This window comes from Marmota monax, unplaced genomic scaffold, assembly GCF_021218885.2.
Source record: "Marmota monax isolate L192 unplaced genomic scaffold, Marmota_monax_Labrador192_F-V1.1 WCK01_AAM20220418_F8-fsc00171, whole genome shotgun sequence".
NCBI classification, from domain to species: domain Eukaryota; kingdom Metazoa; phylum Chordata; class Mammalia; order Rodentia; family Sciuridae; genus Marmota; species Marmota monax.
In genome coordinates this window covers 1,302,262-1,328,810 of record NW_026694658.1, presented here as the reverse complement: position 1 = coordinate 1,328,810, position 26,549 = coordinate 1,302,262, and the positions used below count along the sequence as shown (strand labels likewise).

Sequence of the window (26,549 nt, the reverse complement as noted above, 5' to 3'; positions counted from 1 at the left end):
ATAAATATATTGCATTATTAAATCTTAACCATACATGAAAAAAATGCAACAATTTACATTTAATCGGAATTTAAATCAAATATATTTCCTAGGATGATATTTCTCTCTTTCTAAAACAGAACTTCACAGATTTGCCTATTTGGGAAGTTTTACTTGATATTTTTATCTTTAGTAATTTACTTATGATGTACTTAGTTGATTTAATACCATAATTACTCTATTTTAGGGTTTTATGAAATAGGTAATTTATAAAATTCAAATTTATTTTTTGTTCCCTATTGATAGACCATTATTCCAAACCTGCTATGTGATACATTGTTCTCATTAAAATTTAATGCTAAATAAGGAGGCTGAAATCTGCTTCTCATGTGAGGTTGATTACATCTTTAAAAGTTTTTGTAAAGGGGCTGGGATTGGGATTGTGGCTTAGCGTTAGAGTGCTCGCCTAGCATGGGCGGAACCCGGGTTCGATCCTCAGCACCACATAAAAATAAAGGCATTGTGTTGTGTCCATCTACACCTAAAAAATAAATATTAAAAAAAAGAGTTTTTGTAAAGTTTTAATGTTTCTATTTTGCTGATGTTTCAATGGAAATTGACCAACTATAATAATTCACTTGGAGTTAATTAGCAAAGGGCTGATTTTCAATTTCTTAGCATACTGCATTTGAACTTCTTTAAAGAGTTAACTGTTCTTAACAAAAATAATATAGATTAGTTACATTGGGGGAGATAAAGTGAAAAAACAAGTTATGTTTACACCAGCTTGTTGTTACTGATTCTCGATGTAGTTGAGATATTTCAAGCATCTGTGAAACAACTGTGCAATTATCCTTTTTATGATACTAGGGCTTGAACCCTGGGATGGATTACCATTGAGCCATATTCCCAGTACCTGCCTATGTATTTCTTTTCTTTTTTCTTTTTTAAAGTTGCAGGTGGACACAATACCTTTATTTTATGTATTTATTTATTTACTTACTTACTTTCTTAATGTACTTACTATGTGGTGCTGAGAATCGGACCCCGTCCCTCACATGTACTAGGCAAATACTCTACCACTGAGCTACAACCCCAGCCCCTGCCTACTCTTTTTGAGGCAGGGTCTTGATAAAGTTGCCCAGACTGATGTCAAACTTGCTGTCCTTCTTCCTCAGCCTCTGGGGTTGCAGGAATTACAGGCATGCACTGTCATGCCTAGTCCCATCCTTTTTGCAATAATCAATTTCAAGTAATAGAAATTAACTTAGGGAGGTTGGGAACATAGCCCAGTGGTAGAGTACTTGCATAACATGCTCAATGCCCTGGTTTCAATCACCAGCACTGCCAATAGATTGACAAATTCTGTGCAGGAAGTTCTGCAAGTTCCAAAAAATGTGATATATAGTCTATCACTGATGAGAACTATTCCAGAATATACTCATTGAAAAATTAATTATACAATTGCAGCTTCTAATAAAAGGTAAAGACTTCTTAATATGAAAATAAACTCCCTCTGTAAGAGTTTCTTGTCATTAGTTTGTTTCAAGGTATTTGATGTTGACCGTGATGGAGTTCTCTCCAGGGTTGAACTGAGAGACATGGTAGTTGCACTTTTAGAGGTCTGGAAGGACAACCGAACTGATGATATCCCTGTAAGTTCTGATTGTTTATATCTTATTGAGTATAAGCTTCCAACAGTAAAATGGATTGAATGATTTGAGAAAGAGAAAAGAATTTGCTAATGCTTTTTTAATTGCTTTATAATTCTGCTCAAAATATTCATAGCCTAAAGATTTAAAATTGGGAAGAGAGTTTGGCTTAGAAAATTGGCTTAGAAAAATGTAATAAACTGAACTAATTTTATAAAGTAATAATGAATAACAAGAAAATTGTCTTAATTTTAAAAACAATATGAGAACCTATTTATAGTTTTTAAAAAATACTTGAGAAACATACAGTATAAGCTTTACTGAATAATAAAATAAAAATTATATCCACTACTCTTTTCTAATTACTCTTTTGGGTTGCTGTTTTTAAAGGAATTACACATGGATCTCTCCGATATTGTAGAAGGCATATTGAATGCACATGACACCACAAAGGTGAGTCTAGCTATGACTAATATCTTTTTATAAATGAAGATGTGTAGCTTGTTTCTATATTCTGTTAATCCTTCTGCATCATTTGTACCATGTATGTCTCTGGACTGGTAGTTAAAATACCTCCACATTATCTCTAAATTAGTCCATTCCATCTTTAAACAACTCTAGGATGACTAACGTAAGAATTAAGTAGACACATTCTTTTACATCTGTGGTTGTATCATCTTTGTTTCTTCTATTTTAATAAGATATGATTTGGCTAACATGATATTTGACAAAAAAAAGGCAAGTAGTATCATACAATATATACTGTACAATCCCATTCATATTAAGATCAGAAACAGGGGCTGGGGTTGTGGCTCAGCAGTAGAGTGATCACCTAACATGTGCTAGGTCCTGGGTTTGATCCTCAGCACTACATAAAAATAAATAAATAAGGGACTGGGGATGTGGCTCAAGCGGTAGCGCGCTCGCCTGGCATGTGTGCGGCCCAGGTTCAATCCTCAGCACCACATACAAAACAAAGATGTTGTGTCTGCCGAGAACTAAAAAATAAATATTAAAATCCTCTCTCTCTCTCTCTCTCCCCCCCCCTTAAAAAAATAAAATAAATAAATAAATAAAATAAAGGTAAAGTGTCCAACTACAACTAAAAAACTATTAAAAAAAAAAAGATCAGAAACAAAACAAACAGTGATAGAAGTTGGTGATTTTAGACATATTTGAACTAACTGTATGAACCATAAGGATATCCAAGATGATGGGAATATTTTTTATCTTAAATCTGGATGGAGCATGTATTCTTTTTTTTATTTTTATTTTTTAGTTTTACATGGACACAATATCTTTATTTTGTTTATTTATTTTTATGTGGTGCTGAGGATCGAACCTAGGGTCTCTCACATGCAAGCCACAACCTCAGCCCCAGAGCATGTATTCTTTAAAAAATAATAATAATAATAATAATAATTTTTTTTCTATTATTGTGTAAGGGTCTTTCTTGAGCCCTTAAATAGTAATCAGAATACATGTGTTTTATAAAGATAAATCCTTGAATTATTTTGATAAAAAAAAAAAAAAAACTTGTTTACTGCTACAGCTTGTCTTACTAAGATGTATATACATGCCCCTCTGAAGTTGAAAATAATGTACTTATGTGAGACACATTTGAGTTAAGTTTATGAGTCTTTGTACTCACAAAATGACATGTACCAAATAGGAGACTGGTAGAATATAGGTCACAGTAATATTATTAAATAATATTTTTTTTAAAAAAATAATAATCAGAAGGAATTACCGTAGCCTTACTGATACCCAATAGAAACAAATAGTAGAAGTGAGTTTTTCAGGGCTTGAGCTTTATTTGGTGATTTAGACAGTCTTCCCCCTTCTTTTATCTCTTCTGTTAAAAATGAAGATATCCACTTATATTTGATATGTATAAAAATAGAAACCTGGAAAAGTTTTATTAGAAATGCTTGGCTAGGGTTGTGGCTCAGTGGTAGAGCACTTGTCTAGCATGTGTGAGGCACTGGATTCGATTTTCAGCACCACATAAAATAAATAAAGGTCCATTGACAACTAAAAATAAAAAATTTAAAAAAATGCTTTAATAAAGGTGCAATTTATAACACCTTTTTTTTCTGAGAATTTTATAAATATATAGGTATTGGAGCTGGGGTTGTAGTACATAGGTACATAGGCTTCTAAGTCATCGATCTTTTTTATTATTTATTACATTATGTACATCAGATCCAGATGTTTTTCAGCTTCTTGTACTGTATTTGAAAAATAAAGTCTTTAAAGTCCTTTCTCTTAATTAAGAGAAAACAGAGGGCTGGGGATGTAGCTCAGCGGCAGAGCACTTGTCTAGCATATGTGAGGCACTGGGTTCAATCCTTAACACTGCATAAAAAAATAAGCAAAGACATGCTGTTCATCTACACCTACAAAAAAAATTTAAAAAGAAAAGAAAATGCTTCTTTAAAAAAAAAGAGTAAACAGTACAATTTTTAAAAAGTGATCAAGAAAAGAAAGATTTTATGATTCACTGTTAGGCATGACCTTATGGTTTGCCTACCCCTTTTCACTGCTTCTCACTTTTTGAACAAAAGCTCTTTTAAAAATGTCTGAGTGTATTTTCTTTATTAACTTACTACCATCAGTATATTTGGGTCATAAAAGGAGTGTTAAGCATCTGTAATCCCAGTGACTCAAGAGACTGAGGCAAAACGAATTGCAAATTCAAGGCCAGCATCAACAACTTAGCAAGACTCTGTTGATAGACAGATGGACAGGGTAAATGTTACTAAAACATCTGTTTGGATTTAGCTATCTATAATTTTGAGAATGCAATGTAGTATTGTGTGTGTGAAATTCACTAAATATAACATTTGCATTCCCACAAATCATAAAATTTTCCAATGGATTGCATCTAGGCAAATATATAAGAATGAACTTATACTAATTTACCCTTGCCATTGTGGGAAAGTTAGGAAAATGAAGAGGAAGAAATTTTTTTTCTGGTTTGTTTTTAGCTAACATTTAGATTGTTAATATATCTAAATAGAAGTTGAGTCATGAAAACCTATAATTATAAGGGTGATTTAAAATCTTATGTATCATGATATTATGTAATGCAAAGAAAATAGATCAATATCACTAAATAGCAAAAGCTAAACACATTATTCAGGGTTTTAGGCAGTGGTTGGACACATGACATATATGCATTTGATTATATTTTGGCTTGATGAGAAAAATATATGTATTGGCTTCTAGGTTTGTGTAATTTTTAGTATATTTGACATGACAAAAATGTTACTTTGCTGTACTTAAGAAAGTAATATGTTCAGTTTTATTTTGGAGAAGTGTAATTAGATACTCATTCTAGACATATATTAAGTTTTTTAAAAATCTCTTAAGCCTGTTAGTGTTGCCTTATGTTTCTAAGAAGATCTTAGAATATTGTTAGGATGATAAAGCATAAGCCAAAAATCTGTTTTTTCTTTGTTTCAAAATTAATAAACATTCCATTTTGCCCACTTAGGCTTTCCTATGGTTTTTCATAGTCCTTGAAGCACAAATTTCTAAAGTTACTTTTCAAGTCTTAATTGAAAAAAGATTATCCATAATAAGCACTTTGACCATTGACTGCAAATGGAATTTGTATAAGTTTTGTTACTTGTAAATTTATACTAGCTGGCCTGCTTTTCAGATGAACACATAGCATCTACTCTAAATTACTGTTTTGCTTTTAGAAAGATGACCAGTATAAGTTTAATAAACTATGTTTATTCAAATGCTATAAAAAATAAGGATATTCTTAACATGATATCTTTTTGGATATCTTTCAGATGGGCCATCTTACTCTGGAAGACTATCAGATCTGGAGTGTGAAAAATGTTCTTGCCAATGAATTTTTGAATCTCCTCTTCCAGGTATGTTTAAGGTAAATAATAGGTACAGAAGGTAGTAGTACCCTAGTTCTGTTTTTTTCCATCATATAATAGCTAGTATTATCACATGTAGACTGCATAACCATATATTATGAAAAGAGAACTACATTATCCTGTATACCACTGGAAGATGGTAAGGTAGAACATGAATGCTCACTGAAAGTTCTCAAAAATTTTGAGGTATCAAAGGCACATAAAAAGTACTAACAATAAAGGAAAAGATTGGTAAGTTCTACTTTAGTAAAATGATTAACTTGTTTTTTATCAAGAGATGCCATTTAAAAAGAGAAAGAGAGATACTATTTTTTTAAAATATTTTTTAGTTGTCAGTGGACTTTGATTTTTTTTTTTTATTATTTATATGTAGTGCTGAAAATTGAACCCAGTGCCTCACACGTGCTAGGCAAATGCTCTACCACTGAGCCACAAACCCAGCACGAAAGGTACTATTAAGAGAATGAAAAGATAAGCACAGAATGTAAGAAGATACTTGCAATACCTATATCCAATTAACAACTCAATATAGGGCAAACAACAAATATTAGAAAAATACAGAATCCCAACATAAAAAATCTGCAAAATAATAAAAAACCAAACAAATCCAAAACAGGTACTGTGCATAGGTATAAAAAAGAATATCAAAATACCTGATACTTTTATGAAAAAAGGATAACCTTTTTAGTTCCTGTGGAAATATATATTAAAACCATGATTGGAATTCTATAAGATACCCACCAGAATGATTAAATTGTTAGTGATATGAATTATTATTGTTGAGTAACAAGTAAGTATAGTTCTTACACAGAACTAATGGGAATATAAATTGTTATAATTACTTTGGAAATTGTTTGACAATACTGATGAATCTTGGAGCATATGCATACCCTGTGACCCAGCAATCACATATACCCTGGTATAACTCTACAGTTTTTCACTAAGCACCAAAAGACATAGAGTCTTTTTTAAAAAAATATTTTTATGCATATTTTTAGTTGTAAATGAATACACAATATCTTTATTTATTTAGTGCTAAGGATAGAACTCAGTGCCTCATGCATGCAAGGCAAGCGTTTTACCACTGAGCTAGAGCCTCAGCCCAAGACATATAGTCTTATATGTCATTCTTACATGCCTTGTGTTATAGCCTAAAACAGAAAATGACCTACATATATATCAATAGTAGTTGGATAAATAAACTGTGGCATAAGCATCCAATGGTATACTTTACAGCAATGAAAATATACCCTCTAAGAGCATTATATTTAAAAATGTAATATTAGGGATAGTGGGCTACCTCAGTGGTAGAGAGTTTGCCTGTCATGAGTGAGAACCTGAGTTCAATCCCTGCATGGAGAGGGATACTATTAATAAAATATTCTGAGAAGTACTTATTTGTTCCTTTTCTATTTCCACTTTCCTTTCTCCTTCCCTTTTCTTTTGTTCCTTCCCTTCCATTTCCTCCCCTCTTAGAGACTGGAAGTTAATCTCCATTTAAAAAAAGAAAAAATTCTTGGGCTGGGATTGTGGCTCAGCGGTAGACCACTCACCTAGCACGTGCAAGGCCCTGGGTTTGATTCTCAGCACCACATAAAAGCAAATAAACAAAATAAAGACATTGTGTACAACTAAAAAATAAATATTTTTAAAAAATTCTTTTTTAAAACACCATAATTATTGCTAGAAAGTAGATCTCATGCAGAAAATGTGAAATATTGCACAGCCTAGTCATTTGCACCAATGAAGTCTTAATTACCATTTTCCCTCATAGGTTTGTCATATAGTTCTGGGATTACGACCAGCAACTCCAGAAGAAGAAGGACAAATTATTAGGTAAATTTGTAATATCTGTGTATTTTTTTCATTATATAATTGAAGATTCAAACCTGTAAAACATAAAGTACCTTTCTAACTAAAGGAATAGATTAATTTAGAAATCAAATTCTCTTTAATATTAAAATGTCACTGGGCCTGGGGTTGTAGCTTAGTGATAGAATGCTTCCTAGCATATATGAGGATTCAGATTCAATCCCCAGCACTAAAAAAGAAAAAAATTTTTTTTTACATTAAAATTGAATTGCATACCCAACATTTTTCAGTTTAAAAAGACATCTTATAATACGTAGTCATTTTTCTTTGATAGAAAAACAATTCATGTGGGAACATGAAGAAAATAGAGTTAATAAAAAAAAAAAAAAGTGCACCTGACCTCTGTGTTTTTAGATAACAAGTGTTGATGTTTTTTATACTCACATAGCTACTTACATATATGTCCACCATTATATTTGTAAAATTTTTACAAAAATTGAAATATTCTGGAATACTATTTTATTTCTTATTTTGATGATGCATCTATAAAAGGCCTTCTTTAATATAATTTTATAAAATGTGTATATAAAATTTACATATATAAATATTATATTAGTAAAGTCTATATGCCTTTACCTAAGGATTTTTGTGGGATAAATTATTTATGGTAAAATATGTGTGTTATATCAAAGAAAGAATGCTATACAGCTGTATTTTTTGGTTGATTTTGCAACTACTTATTCCTATTCTTTAAAAATAATAATATACTCAAGTTTTTATAGAAATGTATTCGTCATCAAATACTTCCATTTTCATTATCCAGCCATCAGAATAAATGCATGAAATTAGTGTCATCTCATTTGGTAAAAGAGGAAACCAAGATTCAAAGAAGTGAGGAACTTAACCCAAAATTACCCCAGACATGGCAAAATCAAGTTGGGACCCCTTTCATTAAAACACTAATAATGTACTACTTTTTGTATTCTTTATTTTATTTTTCAATAAATCAAAATTTGAAATTCAGAGTTTCTAAGGGGTACAATATCATGCACCTGTAATTCCAGCAACTTGGGAGGCTATGACAAGAGGATCACAAGTTCAAGGCCAGCCTCAGAAACTTAGGACTTAAGCAACTTAGACCCTGTCTCAGAAATAAAAAGGACTGGAGATGTGGCTTAGTGGTAAAGCACTCCTGGGTTCAATCCCCAATACCAATAAATAAAATCATTAGTTCCAAAATAGTTTATTTTATTTGTGGATGTTTTGAGTTTTCTTTGGGTTTTGCCTCCATTTTTACTTAAAAGAAATTCATTTGGGGCAGTATATGGTGGTATATGTGGGAAGCTGAGGCATGAGGATCACATGAGTGTGTTTGTATATATATTTCTATAGATTATTGGTCCAGGAAGTCAACCAAACCAGAGATATAAAAATTCAGAGTTGGTAACATACATTATCAAATGTGTCTAGGTGAACAAAAGAAAATCATGAGACATGAAATGAAACAGGGAAGTATGTCCCTTATACAGTTAATAGAAACTATCTCAGAAGTGGTCCCAAATGTTGGACTTAACATACAAAAACCTCACTATTACAGTATCAACAAAGAATTTCACAAGGAGAGAAAAGAGAAAGGGGCATAATATTTGAAGAAATAACTACTGAAAACTTCCCAAATTGATAAAAAGACATCAACCTACACATTGAAAAATCTCACTGGACCTCATGAAAGATAAACTCAAGTTCCACACTGAGACACTTTATAATGAAATTGTCAGGAGAGAATTTTAAAAGCAGCAGGAGAGAATCTGCTTATCACATGAGAGATTCTCAACATGATTAACATATTTTTTCTCATCAGAAAGTATGGGATCCACAATTGAGAGGAACAGTATTTTTCTTAAAGAGCTGGGGGGGTGGGGAGGGGAGCTGTATGAACTCTATAGCTAACAAAATGATTTGGATTTTTACAAAAGTTTTTAGGTTTTAACTCAAATATGAGCAACCAAAGAAAACTATAAATTTGACATCAACATTTATACATCAAAAGATATTATCTAATTACTAAAAAGACAACCTACAGAATGAGAGACAGTATTTTAAGAACATATATGAGTATAGTAAACAAAAGATATAAAGAACTCCTGTAATTCAACAAAACAACAAACAGCCCAGCTAAAAATGGAGACATAAAAATGGATTTAAATACACATTTCTCTATCAGAGATGTGCAAATATTTATCAAGCATATGAAAAGATGTACAATGTAATTAGTCATTATGGAAATGCACAATGAAATCGCAATAAAATTCTATTTCTTACCCAGTAAGATGGTTATAACTTTTAAAATGAAAGTTTTGATAAGAAGGATGTAGAGTAATTGGAACCCTCATGCTGGTGGAAAGGTGAAATTGTATGACCACTGTGGAAAACACTTTCTTGGTTCCTCAACACAGTATTGGCATGTAACACAGTAATTCTGCTTCTAACTATATAAATTCGACCTATAGGTTTATACCCAAAAGATTTGAAAAATAGGTGCTCAGACAAATACTTGTATATAATGTATATAGGATAGCATCACTATTCACAGTAGCGAAAAAGGTGAAAACACTCTCTATGACAATCAGTGGATGAGTGGAGAAATAAGAAATTATGTATATGTGTATATGTGTGTGTGTACACACCCCCATACACAATGGATTATTATTTAGTAATGAAATACTGTTACATGCTACAGCATGGATAAACCTCACAAACCTGCTAAGTAAAAGAAGGCAGACTAAGAGGTCACAAATTGTGTTATTCCATTTATGTAAAATATCTAAAAAAGGTAAACTCATAGATACAGAAGGCAGATTGATAGGTGTTGAGAGCTGGGGAAAGTAGGTCATGGGGATGAGTGTTAAATAGGAGTCTATGAAAATCTTTTAATACTTAATAAAGATTATGGTTGAACAACATTTCATTGTGTTAAATATCACTGAATCATATACTTTAAAATAATTAATTTCATGTTATGTGATTTTTTTACCTCCAACATAGATACTTCTTTAAAAATCATAATTCATACCTACTTGAAAATTTATAATAGAAAAGACTGTGTATAACAAATGTTCTCAATGGTGTAGAGAAATTAGAATATAGATAATATTGCTAACAGGAATGTTGTTGGAAATTGGTTAACTAGTTTCATACGTTCACCAGCTATTGGGTAGATAGACAAAATATGGCATGTCATTATTTGAGAGTTGGAGTCATGCTGTGTTGCCTAAGCTGGCCTTGAACTTCTGAGCTTCAATGATCCTCCTGCCTCAGCTTCCCAGTAGCTGGGACTGTAGGTGCTAACCACCACCTATCACTAAATGTGGTATATGTATACAATGGAATAGTACTTAATAACAAAACTACAACATAGATGAACCTCCAAAACATGATGCTAAGTAAAAGGCTAGATTTTAGAAGACCATGGGTTGGCTGGTGTGGTGGCCCATGCCTGTAATCCCTGATACTCTAGAGACTGAGATAGGAGGGATGGCAAGTTCAAAGCCGACCTCAACAGCTGTGCAAGACCCTGTTTCAAAATAAAAACAGAAAAGGACTGGGGGTGTGACTCAGTGGTTAAGCCCCCTGGGTTTAATCCCTTGTCTCAAAAAAAAGACCAGTTGACAGGGTATAGTGGCACATGCTAAAAGTCCCCGCTACAAGTTTGAGGCCAGCCTGGGTGGCTTAGACCATCTCAAGATAAAATTTTTAAAAGGGCTGGGCATGTGGCTCAGTAATAAAGTGCCCCTAGGTTCAATCTCCAGTGCCAGAGGAAAACAATGGTTACATACATTTGTAATTATGTTACTAAAATCACTTAGTTGTATATTTGAAACAGATAAATTTTATGTTATTGTAAATTAATTCTTTAGGTGAAGTTCATTGGTGGCCTATGATTATTGAAATTAGCTTATCAATGGAACCAGTATTTCAGTAATAGAAATTGTGGCACTCTCTAGGGTACATTTGTTTCATGTTTTTCTTTTTAAAAATTTATTCTGATAAGTTGTGGGCATTGTTCTCAGTTTCACACAACTTCATTTGATGTATTGAATTTCTTTTGTATGTACAGAGGATGGTTAGAACGAGAAAGCAGGTATGGTCTGCAGCCAGGACACAATTGGTTTATCATCTCCATGCAGTGGTGGCAGCAGTGGAAAGAATATGTCAAATACGTGAGTTAGATTCCTGTTTATCTACCCTTTTCATAAGATTTTCAACTACATCAGACTTTCTGTGATTACTGGCCAGTAATATAATATTTCAACATAAAGGTTTGAAGGGAAAGGAAATGAGTATTTATATATCTTCTGTGTTTGCTATGGGCTGGGCTCTACACATAAACTTCCACACAAATTTCTTCCCTTGCAACAACCTTGTAAACAACATAACATTGAACATAGGGATGCCTTTATATGTCATGCATCTCACATTTCATCTAATTCTCAAAACATCCCTATGAGGAAGATGATACTTTACCTGTGAGGAACTTGGTCCTGAGATACAAAGTAAGATGAATATCTTGTTAGGGTAGAAGATCTGGAATTTAACTTAAGGACTAATGTGAAAACCTATATCATGTATACTATTCTTCATTAGTTAATCTTTTCCATTGAAAAGTTGAAGACACTTGGGTAAGAATTGTTAATATCTTATTCACGAAATTTCATTTCAGAAATAACATTAGAAATCTAAACTCTACCAGAGTCTTTTTTTTTTTTTTGAGGCAGGGTCTTACTAAATTGCCCAGGCGTGCTTTGAACTTGCAATTCTTCTGCCTCAGTTTCTTGAGTAGCTGGGATTACAGGTATATGCAACTCTACCCAGCTTCTAGAGTCTTATTCAAGATAGACTCCGCCCCCCCCCCCCCCCCAAGTAGAAAACTAAAAAGAGTAATGCCAGGAATTGAATGTCTCCATTTGTGGAGAACCAGTTGGTAGATTGCTTATTGTTATTTACCAAGTTGTTACCAAAATTATAACAACTTGATTTATATTTTTTCCTATATTCTTTTCTGTCACTGCTCATTCTCAGACTATTGGTAATTAAAGAGACTTTTTATATTATCTACTCTATCATTCTAATTCGTTCTTTTTCCATTTTGCCAAGTATTATAGTATGTTTTCTTCCTCTCTCTCTCTTTTTTTTTTTTTTTTTTTTGTACTTGGAGTTGAACCCAGAGGCACTTTACCACTGAATTACATCCCTATCCCTTTTTATTTTATGTATTTGTTTGGGGGCAGTATCTCACTAAGTTGCTGAGACTGTCCTCAAACTTGGCATCCTCCTGCCTCATCCTCCCAAATTACTGGGATTATAGGCATGTGCCACAGCACACAGTTATAGTATGTTTTCAAATATAAAATATTAATTAACAAACATGACCTTGGGTATCTCTGAAGGAATAAAAGTAGGCAGGTGATTTAGGGATCTTGTAGGTGGGTAACGTTGAGTACAGATAGTAAACAAAAACATTGGAGTACATCATCAGTCTATTTTGACACACTTTTTGGTCTTTATATTCTTAGTTTGGCCCTAAAATGACTAGTTATTAATATTTTACCACATATAGACACAAACCTAATTTTATATCAGATTTATTACTTTTTATTTTGTGTAGGAATATAATAGAGGTTTGGGTCTTATGTGCATGTCCGTCCCTTATAAGCAGAAGTACACTGCTAAGAACATGAACCTAGTTTATACCTTATTGTGCATTTAAGGAACTAGGGGAGGTACAGTAAGGGAAAGATTTACAAGGGAGAATCTATTCCTTTACCCACTCTGATGTTCTGTATTTTGTCTTGGGTCTATCAAATGCAGATTTTTTAATCTACTTAAAAGCCAACTGTTATGAGACACCTGAGCAGAAAGTACCACTTAATATGGAGAAGGAGGAGGCAGGGACATTGACAGCTTATTAATACGTAGAGTGATATTACTGTAGAGTCCTGACCAAAGGCATGGCTCTGGGGTGCAGAGGGGTATGAATGGACCAGGCTTGGCTCCTGACCTCAAAAAACCAAATTGAAAAATAAATGGTAAAGCAGGAAAGAAATTTATTCTCAAGTATGGCCACACTTAGGAGACAGATCTAAGTACTGTCTTCATGGTGTCAATAATAGCTTTAGGATTTAATAGGTAACAGAAAAGGTAAGAGTTGAGGGTGTTTTCAGAGCCAGAAATCTTGGTCAGGCTGTAGTCTGGTTTATTACTATCCTGGGTCTGGTTGTGCAGAATCTTGTCAGGGCCAAAAAAATTGATGATGCTCAGCAGGCAATTTCAATTTCTGTCATAAGATGTTTATCTCTGAGATCTAGAATCCTGCAATTGAAGGTAGACTGAGGTAAAGAATTACTCAGAACAAAGTTTTTAAAAGTCAATAAAAAAAAAAATTACTCAGAAAAGAACAGGCCAGAGAGAGACAAAATTAAGGTAGTCAATGATTGGGTCTCCTTTGTAGTAGCAATTCTTTCTGAAGATATATATTAGGAAAATATTCTTTACTAAATAAAAAATAATTTCCTAAAATTCATGTAACATTTTTTAGAAATAAAACAATACATAGTAAGTACTGAATAAGTATTAGCTGTTATGAGAAAGTATAAGATAATTGTTGTGAATGTGAACACTCTGTATTGGAGTTCTGTCCCTGTACCTTTCCATATGACCTTCAACAAATAATTTGTCCTTTATTTCAATTTCCACATATGAAGAGTGGGGTTAATAATAAACTGCGGGGCACACTGGCACACACCTGTTATCCATCCCAGCAGCTTGGGAGGCTGAGGCAGAAGGATCGTGAGTTCAAAGCCAGCCTCAGCAACCTCAAGGAACAAAGCAACCCAGTGAGACTCTGTCTCTAAATAAATATAAAATAAGGCTGTGGATGTGCCTCAGTGGCCGAGTGCCCCTGAGTTCTATCCCTGGCACCCCCAATAATCAATCAGTCAATCAATAGATAAATGAAATAATGATAGTAAACCTATATTAATGAGGATGTTATGTCAATTAAATAAGTTAATATATGTGAAACACTTCCCTAAGTAACTTTAGAGTCAGTAGTGGTAGTAGTAAGTAGCAGTAGTTGTAGCAGCAGCTGTAGTAATTAGTTTGTGATTTAAATTTTGTTTTTCCACACATAGCAACATTGACAAATTGCCTTCTTTAAAACAAAATTAAGAGTTTTTAACATGTCAAAAACTTGACTTTAGGGGCTAGAGGTGGAGCTCAGTGGTGGAGTGCCTGCCTTGCAGTTGTGAGGCACTGGGTTTGATCCTCAGCACCACATAAAAATAAATAAATAAAAAGTTATTGTGTCCATCTACAACTAAAAAAATATTTTAAAAAAACAAAGTTGCGTTTACTCTGGGCATCATATGTCTACCTAAGTTATCAATTAGCTTTAGTTATATTTTCTCTTTACAGAATGACATACTTGCTTATGTGAGTTACAAATTTTCTGTGAGGGCAGACAATATGTTTTACATGTGTAATGCCAAAATGAAAAAAATCACAGACCAAGGAAGCAGGAAATTAAGGCATCCTTTCTTGGTATGGTTTAACTCAGGTTGACTATGATTCATTCACTTGAATATATAATTGTATCTTTGCTTCTGAGATCTTACCAATTATAGAGCCAAGATTTTTTCTTATAAGTAAAAACTTAAGTGAAGAGAAATGTTGAAATTGTTATCATTATAGTATATATGAGTGTCGTTTTGAGACCTATCAGAGAGTAGCTATTACTATTTATGTACAGATATTACTGGTTAGTTTTACTGAACTTTAAAACTAGAATGTACTTTAAAGTGCCTCTCTTCTCTCAGTTTCCAAATGAAGCTTCTGGGCTCTCTTTAGGTTTTATAATAAAAAGCTATATTAATCAATTACTTTCTTACCCATTTAGATGTGGAGCTCAGTATATCTTAGTACTTTTTCCATTACCCCATATATCCTAATTTTTCCAAAACCAGCATTTCAGAATACTGAAATGTAAAATTAACATAATATAGTAATTTAAGATCATTAAGCTTTCTCTGCTTCTTCGTTGCCACCTCATGAACTGCTTTCCTCTGGCGTGCCCTTCTGCCATGATGTTCTGCCTCACCTTGGACCCAGAGCAATGGAGTCAGCCAGCCATGTACTATACCTCTGAAACCAGTCTTGCTTTGTTGCCCAGGCTGGCCCACAACTTGAAATCCTCATGCATTAGCCTCTCACTGGCATTACAGGCATGTTGTGCTGCTTCTTCTATTTCTTGAGGATAATTAAAGACCAGAGAATAAAATAGCATTAATTTACATGTAGTAGTTAGAAAAAGATCATTAATATTTATTGTTTGTATGTGAAGGAGTATCATGAATAGGAAAAAAAGATGAAATCTGACTAATATTTTGGAACACATAAACTTTTTATACAACTCAGAGGTAATTATAAAATTCTCAAAATAGAATTGTTACAGTAAAATATCCCTTAACTCTTTGAGGATCAATGACTCAAAGCAAGGAAATGTCTCACCATATGTGAATCTTTTATTTATCTGGAAAGCTATCTTCTGAAAGCATAGACTTCTAGGATAATATCAGATAATTTCAGATCTAGAAGTCAATAAAAACAAAATGAAATCTGTTGTTGATGTTTAATTTAAAAAAATAAAATCCCTAAGAAGCCAGAAACATACAATTCCGTCAAAAAGAGGCAATGTGGGGCTGGGGATGTGGCTCAAGCGGTAGCGCACTCGCCTGGCATGTGTGCAGCCCGGGTTCGATCCTCAGCACCACATACAAACAAAGATGTTGTGTCTGCCGAAAACTAAAAAATAAATATTAAAAATTCTCTCTGTCCCTCCCTCTCTCACTCTATCTTTAAATAAATAAATAAATAAATAAATAAATTGTAGATGGACACAATACCTTTAAAAAAAAAAAAAAGAGGCAATGTTTCTTGAAGATTCTACAGTGTATAACCATGATTGATTTGATCGTTTTTTTATTTTAAGGAAAATAATGATAGGATTAGTTGAATGGATAAAGTTAGCTATTTCACTAGAAGTCAAGAAGTGTAGAAGCTGAAAGAAAGACTAAAAGGATTAACCAGTACATCAGAATCCCATAGGCACCTGAGAAGATAGACAATAGCATGTACAAAAGAATTCAGTGGCATTCAGTAAACTCTTGACATGAGCTATAGTAGATAAAACTGTACAATAGGGCTAGGAATGTAGCTCAAAGGTACAGCACTTGCTTAGTATGTGCAAGACTCAGGGTTTGAATCCCAGTGCTGCAAAAAAGAAAAGATTACTATGTAAATATCAAATTTAAAAGACAAAACTCCAAGTCCTAGCATATAAATAATAGCAGAGTTTATGTTTTTGTTTCTTTTATAGCAATTATGACTTCTCTAATTTTAGCCAGTATTATTAGAGAAACATTGCTCAACATTTTTTAGCTGTTTTTTCCTCATTAATCTGTAAGCCAGATAAATACTATCAATCTTTGGATCTTTTAGCAGTCAGCTCTGAAGAAATTTTATAACTCAAGTAGTACTTCACTCATCTTCTACAAACACATTTTTTTAAATATTTTTTTTAGTTGAACACAATACCTTTATTTAATTCATTTATTTTTATGTGGTGCTGAACCCAGCACCTCACACATGCTAGGCGAGTGCTCTACCACTGAGCCACAACCCCAGCCCCAAATATATATTTTTTAGTCATAAGATATAAAGAAAAACAACTGAGTTTGGTGGCACATCGCTTATAATCCCAGATACCCAGGAGGCTAAGGCAGGAGCAACATAGTAAGATCTTATCTGAAAAATAAAATTAAAAGGGCTGGTGATATAGCTCAGAGTTGAAGCACTTGCTTAGTATGTATGGGGCTTTGGGCTCAGTCACCAGTATCACAAAAATAAGTAAATAGAATAAGAAAAGAAATAGAGAAAACATGCCAGGCATGGAGGCACACACCTGTAATCTCAGCCAGCACAGAGGACTGAAGCAGGAGAATCGCAAGTTCAGAGCTGGTCTCAACAACTTAGCAAGGGCCTAATAAGCAAATTAGTGAGACCCTGTCTCAAAAAGGGGCTGGGATGTGGCTCAATGGTTAAGCATCCTTAGGTTTAATCCCTGGTACCAAAAAATAAAATGTAATAAGCAAAACCAAAAAAAAAATAACCCACATCAAAATGTCAACTAAATGGCGCTCACCTATAATCCCAGTGACACAAGATGCTGAGGCAGAAGGATCTCGAGTTCAAAGCCAGCCTCAGCAAAAGACAGACGCCAAGCAATTTATTGAGAACTTGTCTCTAAATAAAATACAAAATATGGCTGGGGGTGTGGCTCAGTCGGTGAGAGCCCCTGAGTTCAATCCCTGGTACAAAAAAAAAAAAAATAGTCAACTGTAGTTATTGTTAAATTATGGAATCTGAGTACATAGGATATTTATTTTTATTTTATTCTACAGTGATCTTATAATCTTTAATAATAAAAATGAATGAACTTCTTACATGGTGGGACATACCTGTAATTCCAACTACTTGTAAAGCTGGAACAGGAGGATTACAAATTTGAAATCAACCTGGACAATTTATCTGGGCCATGTCATAAAATAATAGCATAGTATCATATAGCATAGCAGGGAATATAGTTCAGTGGTAATTTGCCTAGCATATATGAGATGTTAGCTTCAATTCCCTGTACAGGGAAAATAAAAAGTATCCAACAGAATAAAATCAGTTAGGTATGTGGTGGAGTCCTTCAGTCTTTAACATTCTTTTTTGCCAACTATATATAAAAATATATTATAAATGGATGAATTGATAATATACACACTCATCCTTCCCTCTTAAAGAGATTAAAATTTAGTACATATTCAAATATTTTAGAATGACTTTCAACCCTCCCAAAAGGATAGGAAATAATAGATGATTGTGTAATTCATTTTTTTTCTGAGATTTGTTTTTTGAAGGACATGTAGTTATTAGATGATTAAATTTTGCTTTTTTATCTCTTGACGTCATGACATTAGGATGCCAACCCTGTTGTAATTGAGCCATCATCTGTTCTGAATGGAGGGAAATTTTCCTTCGGAACAGCACTACATTCTGTGGAGCAAGGTGAAGATAAAATTGGAGGCAACCTCAGTTATGTGAATACCACAGAAGAGAAATTTTCAGACAATATTTCTACTGCATCTGAAGCCTCGGAAACTGCTGGCAGTGGTAAATATGACTTGATTCCCATGGTTAGTTCTTAACCAAGCCTACTTTGGCAAATGGTATGGTAAGTGGAGTACTGGGTATTAGGGTTCCATTCACAAAAATAAGTTTTTAATAAAATGGGTAGTTATAGCTTGGTGCAGTGGCTGATGCCTATAATCTCAGTGACTCAATAGGCAGAGGAAGGAGGACCATAAGTTAAAGCCAAATTGGATAACTTAATGAGACCCTGTCTGAAAATTTTAAAGAAAAAGTGGGGGACTGGGGATGTAATTCAGTGTTTACACACCACTGGGTTCTATTATAAGATTCTTGAACCTATTAATAGTTTTCCAAATAAAAATTTTTCTGTATTATACTTATTAATCTCTTAATGTGAAAATATTTTCAGTTTTCATTAATCAAGCAATATCTTTCCATATTGCTTTTAAATTTATTTTGTCAATAAATTTAGATTTGGGCTGGGCACAGTGGCTAGTGTACCTATAATACCAGGAACTTAATGAGTCCCTAAGCAATTTAGTGAGACCCTATGTCTCAAAATAAAAGGACTGGAGATTTAGCTTGGTGGTAAAGGATCCTTGAATTCAAGCCCTTCTTGTTTTTTTTTTTTTTGTCCTCCTTTGCCCAGTTTTTCTCTCCTTCCCTTTCAGCCCCCTAAGTAATGTAATAGTAATCTTACTGTCTTTAATAACTAACTTTTCAACATATTCCCGAACATTACTTCAATTTTACACCCATAATAGAGGAACTGTGGAAAACATTTTCAACAAGTTTTTATTTTTCCTAAGGTTGATTTGTAGATGGCTCTTTGCTTAACGTGATTATAGTTAATACAGAGTAGTGCCTTCTCTCAAAGTGGTGCTGATATTGGGAATAGTAGAGGACACATGTTGAGTGAAAGTATCAATACCTGGGTATTCACCAAACTCAGGGCACTTAAGAAAAAGAAGCTCACCATACAGTCACTTCATAAAAGTAGACATGGTAATCATTCTACCAAATTCATATACATCCAAACAGTATGAAAAAGCAAGGGAACAAACAACCACAAAGAGCCCACAACACTTCAACACCTGATCCCATTGACACTATGATGAAGGAAATGTCAGAAAAAGAATTTAGAAAGTTTATAGTTAAAAAGTTCAGTGAGCTGAAAGAACATGGAAGGAATGAACTTAGAAAATACAGGACCACCATTATGTACAATTATAATGCTCCAATGAATATGGAACAAATAAAAACTAATAAAATTAAAAATTAATAAAAAATACAATAGTTTTACATAAAAAATACATATGTAATATAAAAAAAGAAAAAATATAAGAAATGAAAGATCATTTCAATAAACCTTCAGAAAAAGAACTAAAAAGAAATCCTGAAATAAAAAACTCATTAAATCAAGTTAAAAATTCAAATGAAAGTATCACTAATCAACGAAAGTACTTTGAAGACGGATTCTTAGGCCTTGAAAACAAACTATGTAACCTTGAAAATAAAGTCAACAATGAAGAAAAGATATTAAGAAACTATGACCATTAACATTAAACAGGGATGAGAGGTGAGAGGGAAAGGGAGAGAGAAGGGAAATTGCATGGAAATGGAAGGAGACCCTCAGGGTTATACAAAATTACATACAAGAGGAAGTGAGGGGAAAGGGAAAAATAATACAAGGGGGAGAAATGAATGACAGTAGAGGGGGTAGAGAGAGAAGAGGGGAGGGGAGGGGAGGGAGGATAGTAGAGGATAGGAAAGGCAGCAGAATACAACAGACACTAGTATGGCAATATGTAAATCAATGGATGTGTAACGGATGTGATTCTGCAATCTGTATATGGGGTAAAAATGGGAGTTCATAACCCACTTGAATCAAAGTGTGAAATATGATATATCAAGAACTATGTAATGTTTTGAACAACCAACAATAAAAAATTAATAAATAAATAAATAAATAAATTAAAATTAAAAAAATATGACCAAAAGATTCAAGAAATTTGGGATAACAAAACTGAAGGAATGTACAACCTTTCAATGAAATAATATGAGAAAATTTTCCAAATCTTGGGAACAATATAGAAATCCAAATATAAGACACATTTAGAACTCCAAATAGGCAAGATCAAAAAAATCCTCTCCAAAACACATTATAATTAAAATGCCTCATATACAGAATGTGAATAGAATTCTCAAAACTGCAAGAGAAAACTGGCAGCTCTCATTTAGAAGTAAGTCAATTAGAATTTCAACTGAATTCTTGGGCTGGGATTATGGCTCAGCGGTAGAGCGCTTGCCTAGCACATGCAGGGCCCTGGGTTCAATCTTCAGCACTACATAAAAATAAATAAAACAAGTTTAATGTGTCCAACTACAACTAAAAAATAAATAAATATTTTTAAAAAAAAAGAGAGAGAGGGCTGGGGATGTGGCTCAAGCGGTAGTGCGCCTGTCTGGCATGCGTGCGGCCCTGGTTCGATCCTCAGCACCACATACAAACAAAGATGTTGTGTCTGCCGAAAACAAAAAAAATAAAAAAATATTAAAATTCTCTCTCTCTCTCTCTCTCTCTCTCTCTCCCCTCTCTCTTTAAAAAAAAAAAAAAAAAAAAAGAATTTCAACTGATTTCTCAACCTAGACCCTAAAAACCAGGAGGACTTGGAATAATGTACACCAAGCCTTAAAAGAAAACAGGTGCCAACCAAGGATATTATATCTAACAAAACTATCCTTCGTGATTGACAAAGAGATTAAAATCTTTCATGATAAGCAGAAACTAAAAAGAATTTTTAACCACAGAGCCTGCACCATAAAACATATTAGTTGAAGTATTTCATTAAGAGCCAACACAGGGATGACTCTCACTAGAATTATATAGTCAGTTAAATGAAAATCAGGGTAAATGAAGTATTAAAAATAAAATGTCAAGAAATAGGGCTTGCGTTGTAGCTCATGGGTAGAGTGCTTGCCTAGCACACTGTATCTGATAGCACCACATAAAAAATAAAAGCATTGTATCCATCTACAACTAAAAATTAAAAAAAAAAAAAGGTCAGGAAATAAAAATAGTCTCTAAAACAACACAGAATGAATGTAAATGGTCTAAACTTTCCAATCAAAAGACATAGATTGGCAGAATGGATCAAAAAAACAAGACCCTACCATATGTTGTTTACAAGCGACCTTATGAACAAACACATTCACAGGCTAAAGGTGAAAGGATGGGGAAAAATATGCTATGCAAATGGAGACAGAAAGCAAGCAGGGCTAGCTTTCTCATATCAGACAAAGTAGACTTTAAAGCCAAAATTAATCAGAAGAGACAAAAAAATGTCACTTTATACTGATTAAGGCAATTATCTCAAAACAAGATATGATTATAAATATTAATGCTCCAAATGTCAGTACACCTATGTACATATTACAAACCCTTCTCAATTTTTAAGAACGAAGTAGCCACGTTAAAGTAACACTGGGTGATTTCAGCATACCTCCCTCACCGTTAGATAGGTTGTCCAGAGCTAACTAAGTGAAGATTGTTCAGAACTAAAAAAATACTGTTAATTAAATGAATCTAACAGGCATCTCTAGAATATTTTATTTCTGTGACTGAATTCACTTTCTTCTCAGTAGCACATAGAACTTTGTCTAAAATAAATCATATTTAAGGACACAAAGCAAGTCTTTGCAAATAACAATAAATAATAATAATTTCTTACATCCTATCAGATCGTAATGGAATGAAATTAGAAATCAATAAGAACAAAACCTTTTTTAACATCTTGATTAAATGATATACTTTTGAATATAGAATGGATCATAGAAGAAATCAAAGGAGAAATTTAAAAAGTTCTTGGAAACAGTACAAGAAAAGAGATGTAACATATCAAAATCTCTGAGACAATATCAAGGTAGTGCTAAGAGAAAAAAAATTATAGCATTGAGTTCCCAAATAATCTCAAATAAATGTTATACCGCAAGGCCCTAGAAAAAGAACTCACTCTAAAATCAGTAGAAGAGAGAAAAAATGTATATTTATAATATTAATAATTAAGTTCTACGATAATTAATAATTAGATCAGAGCCAAAATTAGTGAAATTGAAAATTTTAAAATGCAAAGGATTAGTGCAACAAAGAGTTGGTTCTTTGAAAAGATAAACAGAATTTATGAATGCTTAGCCAAACTAACCAAAAGAAGATCCAAACCAGCAAAATTAAAGATGAAAAAGGAGATATCACCACAGATCCTTCTGAAATCCAGAAGGTCATTAGAAACTATTTTTGAAAGTTTTTACTCCAATAAACTGGAAAATCTCAAAGATACTAACAAATTGCTAGACAGAAATGACCTGACCAAATTGAATCATAAAGATGTAGAAAACTTAAACAGACCAATATCAGGCAGTAAGATCAAAGTAGCAATTAAAAGTCTTTCAACAAAGAAAAGCCCAGGGGGCTGGAGTTGTAGCACAGTGTTGGAGTACTTGCCTAGAATGTGTGAGGCACTGGGTTTGTTCCTCAGCACAACATAAAAATAAATCAAATAAAGATATTGTGTCCATCTACAACAACAATAAAAATATTCAAAAGAAAAACCCAGGACCAGATGGATTCTTGGCCAAGTTCCTTCCAGACCTTTAAAGAGGAACTGAAGCAAATTCTTCTAAAATTATTGCATGAAATAGAAAGGGAGGGAGCACTGCCAATTTCATTCTATGAAGCCAATATTACCCTGATCCCAAAATCAGACAAAGATACATCAAGGAAATAAAACTTCAGACCATATTCCTCATGTACATAGATGCAAAATTCCTTAATAAAATACTGGCAAATCACACTCAAAAACACATTGAGAATTTAGTATACCATGATCAAATGGGTTTCATCTCAGGGATGCAAGATTGGTTCAGCATACACAAATTAATAAATGCAGTTCACTACATTAATAGCTTTAAGACAAGAATCACATGACCATCTCAATAGACACAGAAAAAGCATTTAACAGAATCTATCACCCATTCATTTTAATTGTGCTGGAGAAATTAGGGATAGAGGAACTAACTGATTGACAAAGAAATTGTAAAGGCTATAAACAAATCCATCCCATATGCAGAAGAATGAAACTACATCCTTCTATTTCACCCTGCACAAAAGTCAACTCAGAGTAAATCAAAGATAATAGGAATTAGACCAGAAACTTTGTAACTGCTAGAAGAAAACATAGGATCTAGAAAACATGATAGAAGAAACGCCAATATATTGATGCATACACTGATTTCCTTTTACAAGACTTCTAAATAAAAAAGTCTGGAGGTGTAGCTCAATGGTAGAGCAACCCTAGGTGCAGTCCCTGATACCAAAAAAAAAAAAGTGTGTGTGTGTGTGTGTGTGTGTGTGTGTGTTTCCTGTCTCATACAGATTTATCCAAATCATACTGTTGTGCCAACAAAATAATAGCATTAGCTCAATATATGGACATTTGCATTCATATATTCAAGCCTATTTATGTATAGTAGCTAAAAATAAAGAGACTCCATCCTTTTTTCTCATATAGGCTTTCTGTATTCTACAACACCAGGGACAGATATGTGCTTTGCTCGACAACATAACACTTCTGACAATAACAACCAGTGTTTGCTAGGAGCCAATGGGAATATTCTGTTGCACCTTAATCCTCAGAAACCAGGAGCTATTGATAACCAGCCACTAGTAACTCAAGAACCAGTAAAGGTATGTAATTTTTCTTCTAACCTTAAAATTATTCTCTTTCAAGTTGCCAGTAGGTTTCATTTTAGAGGTTTTGGCACATAGCAAAATGTGTGGCTCATTTTAACTAACCTGTTGTAGATGGAAATCTCTTAGCATAGTATATTTCTGTGAGAATTGTCTTAATACTTGCTTTGAAATAGTTTTCCTTGTAAATATTGTTGTTATTCTTAGGAAAGCTGTGAAAATGGTGTTTCATGTATATATGGAAGTTTCCATTCTTAAATACCTTATTTGAAAACCAAAAAATAAAAATCTCTCTGAAAATTGTGTTTTCCCACAACATGAGCTGGGCAGCGACATATGAGTTTGTTCTCCTAAGTTTTGTTAATGCACAACAGACTTCTTACTATTAAAAATCGACACTTAAATTTTATTCCTTCACATTTCATTCTTTCTAAGGCTACATCATTAACACTAGAAGGAGGCCGATTAAAACGAACTCCACAGCTAATCCATGGAAGAGATTATGAAATGGTTCCAGAACCTGTATGGAGAGCACTTTATCATTGGTATGGAGCAAACCTGGCTCTACCTAGACCAGTAAGTGTAGCTAATAATGTCTTACATAAGTTAAGTAGTTACAAAAGTGGGTTTTTTTATCACTTCTCTATATGAATCCAAAATTAGTTCCTACCCTATTGTAGCAGAATATTCAGAACCTGCTGAAATTAATTAAACAAATACTTTTAGATTCCTTCACATCCATATCTATTCATTCAGTATGTAGTAAACACTTATTAGATGCCAGCATATATTGATATGCTAATGGAATTGAGTGGCTAACATGGAGTACCAAGAATAGTCACTGACTAAATAAAGTTAAGGAATTATGAGGGTAAGCTGTTAAATGAATCATTCAGATAAATGGAGAAATCACCTAAGACCTTAGGCCAGGGGTGAAGGAAGACAGAACACCAGGTTCAAAAAGTTCAGTAAATGTAATGAGTGGTATAAAAGTTATTTCTGAAATTACTATTACAAAGATACCAATTAGGTATCTTTGTAAATTTGGTTGGATTTTTTTGGTTTATCTTTTGAAGGGGGAGCATATAAAAGATCATAATTCAAAAGCCAGGCTAGGGTTGTAGCTCAGTGATAGTATCCTGCCCTCTTCCGGGGCAGGGGCTAGTGGAAATGGGGTTTCCCTCGGTTGGAATGGGCTGGCTGAGAAATAAAACAGAGAAAACCACTGAACACAGAAAGTAGTTTCAGAAGCTGGGGGCAAGACAGGCAAGCTGATCACAGGGATTGAGCTTCTGGCAAAGATGGCACCTGCGCCTGCTTTGTTTATATTGAAGACTTCAAAGGCCTTCCATAGAAAATTATTTTCCAAAAAAGGTTAAAGGTGAGCTGTTTAGTACCTAAGGGGTTATACCCATCTAAGGAGCTACTATGAGGAACCTTCCTAGCAGAGCGGAGGGAAAGGTCACATGCATTGGGCAATCAATTGCCATGGGAGAGCCACAGAAAGTTCCCAATGCCAGGGCCTATTTCTCCCTGGCTTCCATGCCGAGAGAAGATACTCATGTAATTTCACAGATGGCTTCCAGCAGTAGTGTGCTTGCCTAGCACGTGTGAGGCTCTGGGATAGATCTTCAGCATCGTGTAAAAATAAATGAATAAAATAAAGACATTTTGTCCATCTACAACTAGAAATATTTTTAAAAAGAATTCAAAGCCAGTGAATTCTAATTGTTGCAATCATTAGGATGAGTCATTTAGATGAAATAAAATAAAGGAGTTGGAGTATGTAACAGTAAAATATTAGTAAATTACTTATATAGCATCATTTGTTATACAGTAAACAGCAAGACTCATTCCCCTGAACTATACTGTTTATATTGTCAATGAAGTAAAAATACCTTGTAATAAAATTTATTTTAGTATATAAGAAACACTCTTTTGGGGCTGGGGATGTGGCTCAAGTGGTAGCACGCTCGCCTGGCATGCGTGAGGCACTGGGTTCAATTCTCAGCACCACATAAAAATAAAGATTAAAAAAATGGTCAAGATGGTAAATTTAAAAAAAATTTTTTTTTTAAAAAAAGAAAAGAAACACTCTTTTATGGTGTTCAAGTTTTGTTTAGCTGAGACATGGTAACTTAACTTCCATAAAGAGTAAAAGTATTCATTAAAGCTTTTCAAAGTGATTTTGAGGTAATAATGATT

At 33.5% G+C, this 26,549-nt stretch overlaps 1 protein-coding gene across 1 annotated transcript in view; it reads left to right on the top strand.

Moving 5' to 3' along the window:
- The window catches only part of Usp32 (ubiquitin specific peptidase 32), a 175,677-nt gene that overhangs the window by 100,335 nt on the left and 48,793 nt on the right, over nt 1-26,549 (top strand). The window contains exons 8-15 of the mRNA XM_046423218.2: nt 1,519-1,634; nt 2,022-2,084; nt 5,438-5,521; nt 7,308-7,369; nt 11,463-11,565; nt 18,427-18,619; nt 24,166-24,341; nt 24,780-24,920. Of these exons, the coding sequence (XP_046279174.1) occupies nt 1,519-1,634; nt 2,022-2,084; nt 5,438-5,521; nt 7,308-7,369; nt 11,463-11,565; nt 18,427-18,619; nt 24,166-24,341; nt 24,780-24,920 (938 nt within the window). The remainder of the gene's footprint in view (nt 1-1,518; nt 1,635-2,021; nt 2,085-5,437; nt 5,522-7,307; nt 7,370-11,462; nt 11,566-18,426; nt 18,620-24,165; nt 24,342-24,779; nt 24,921-26,549) is intronic.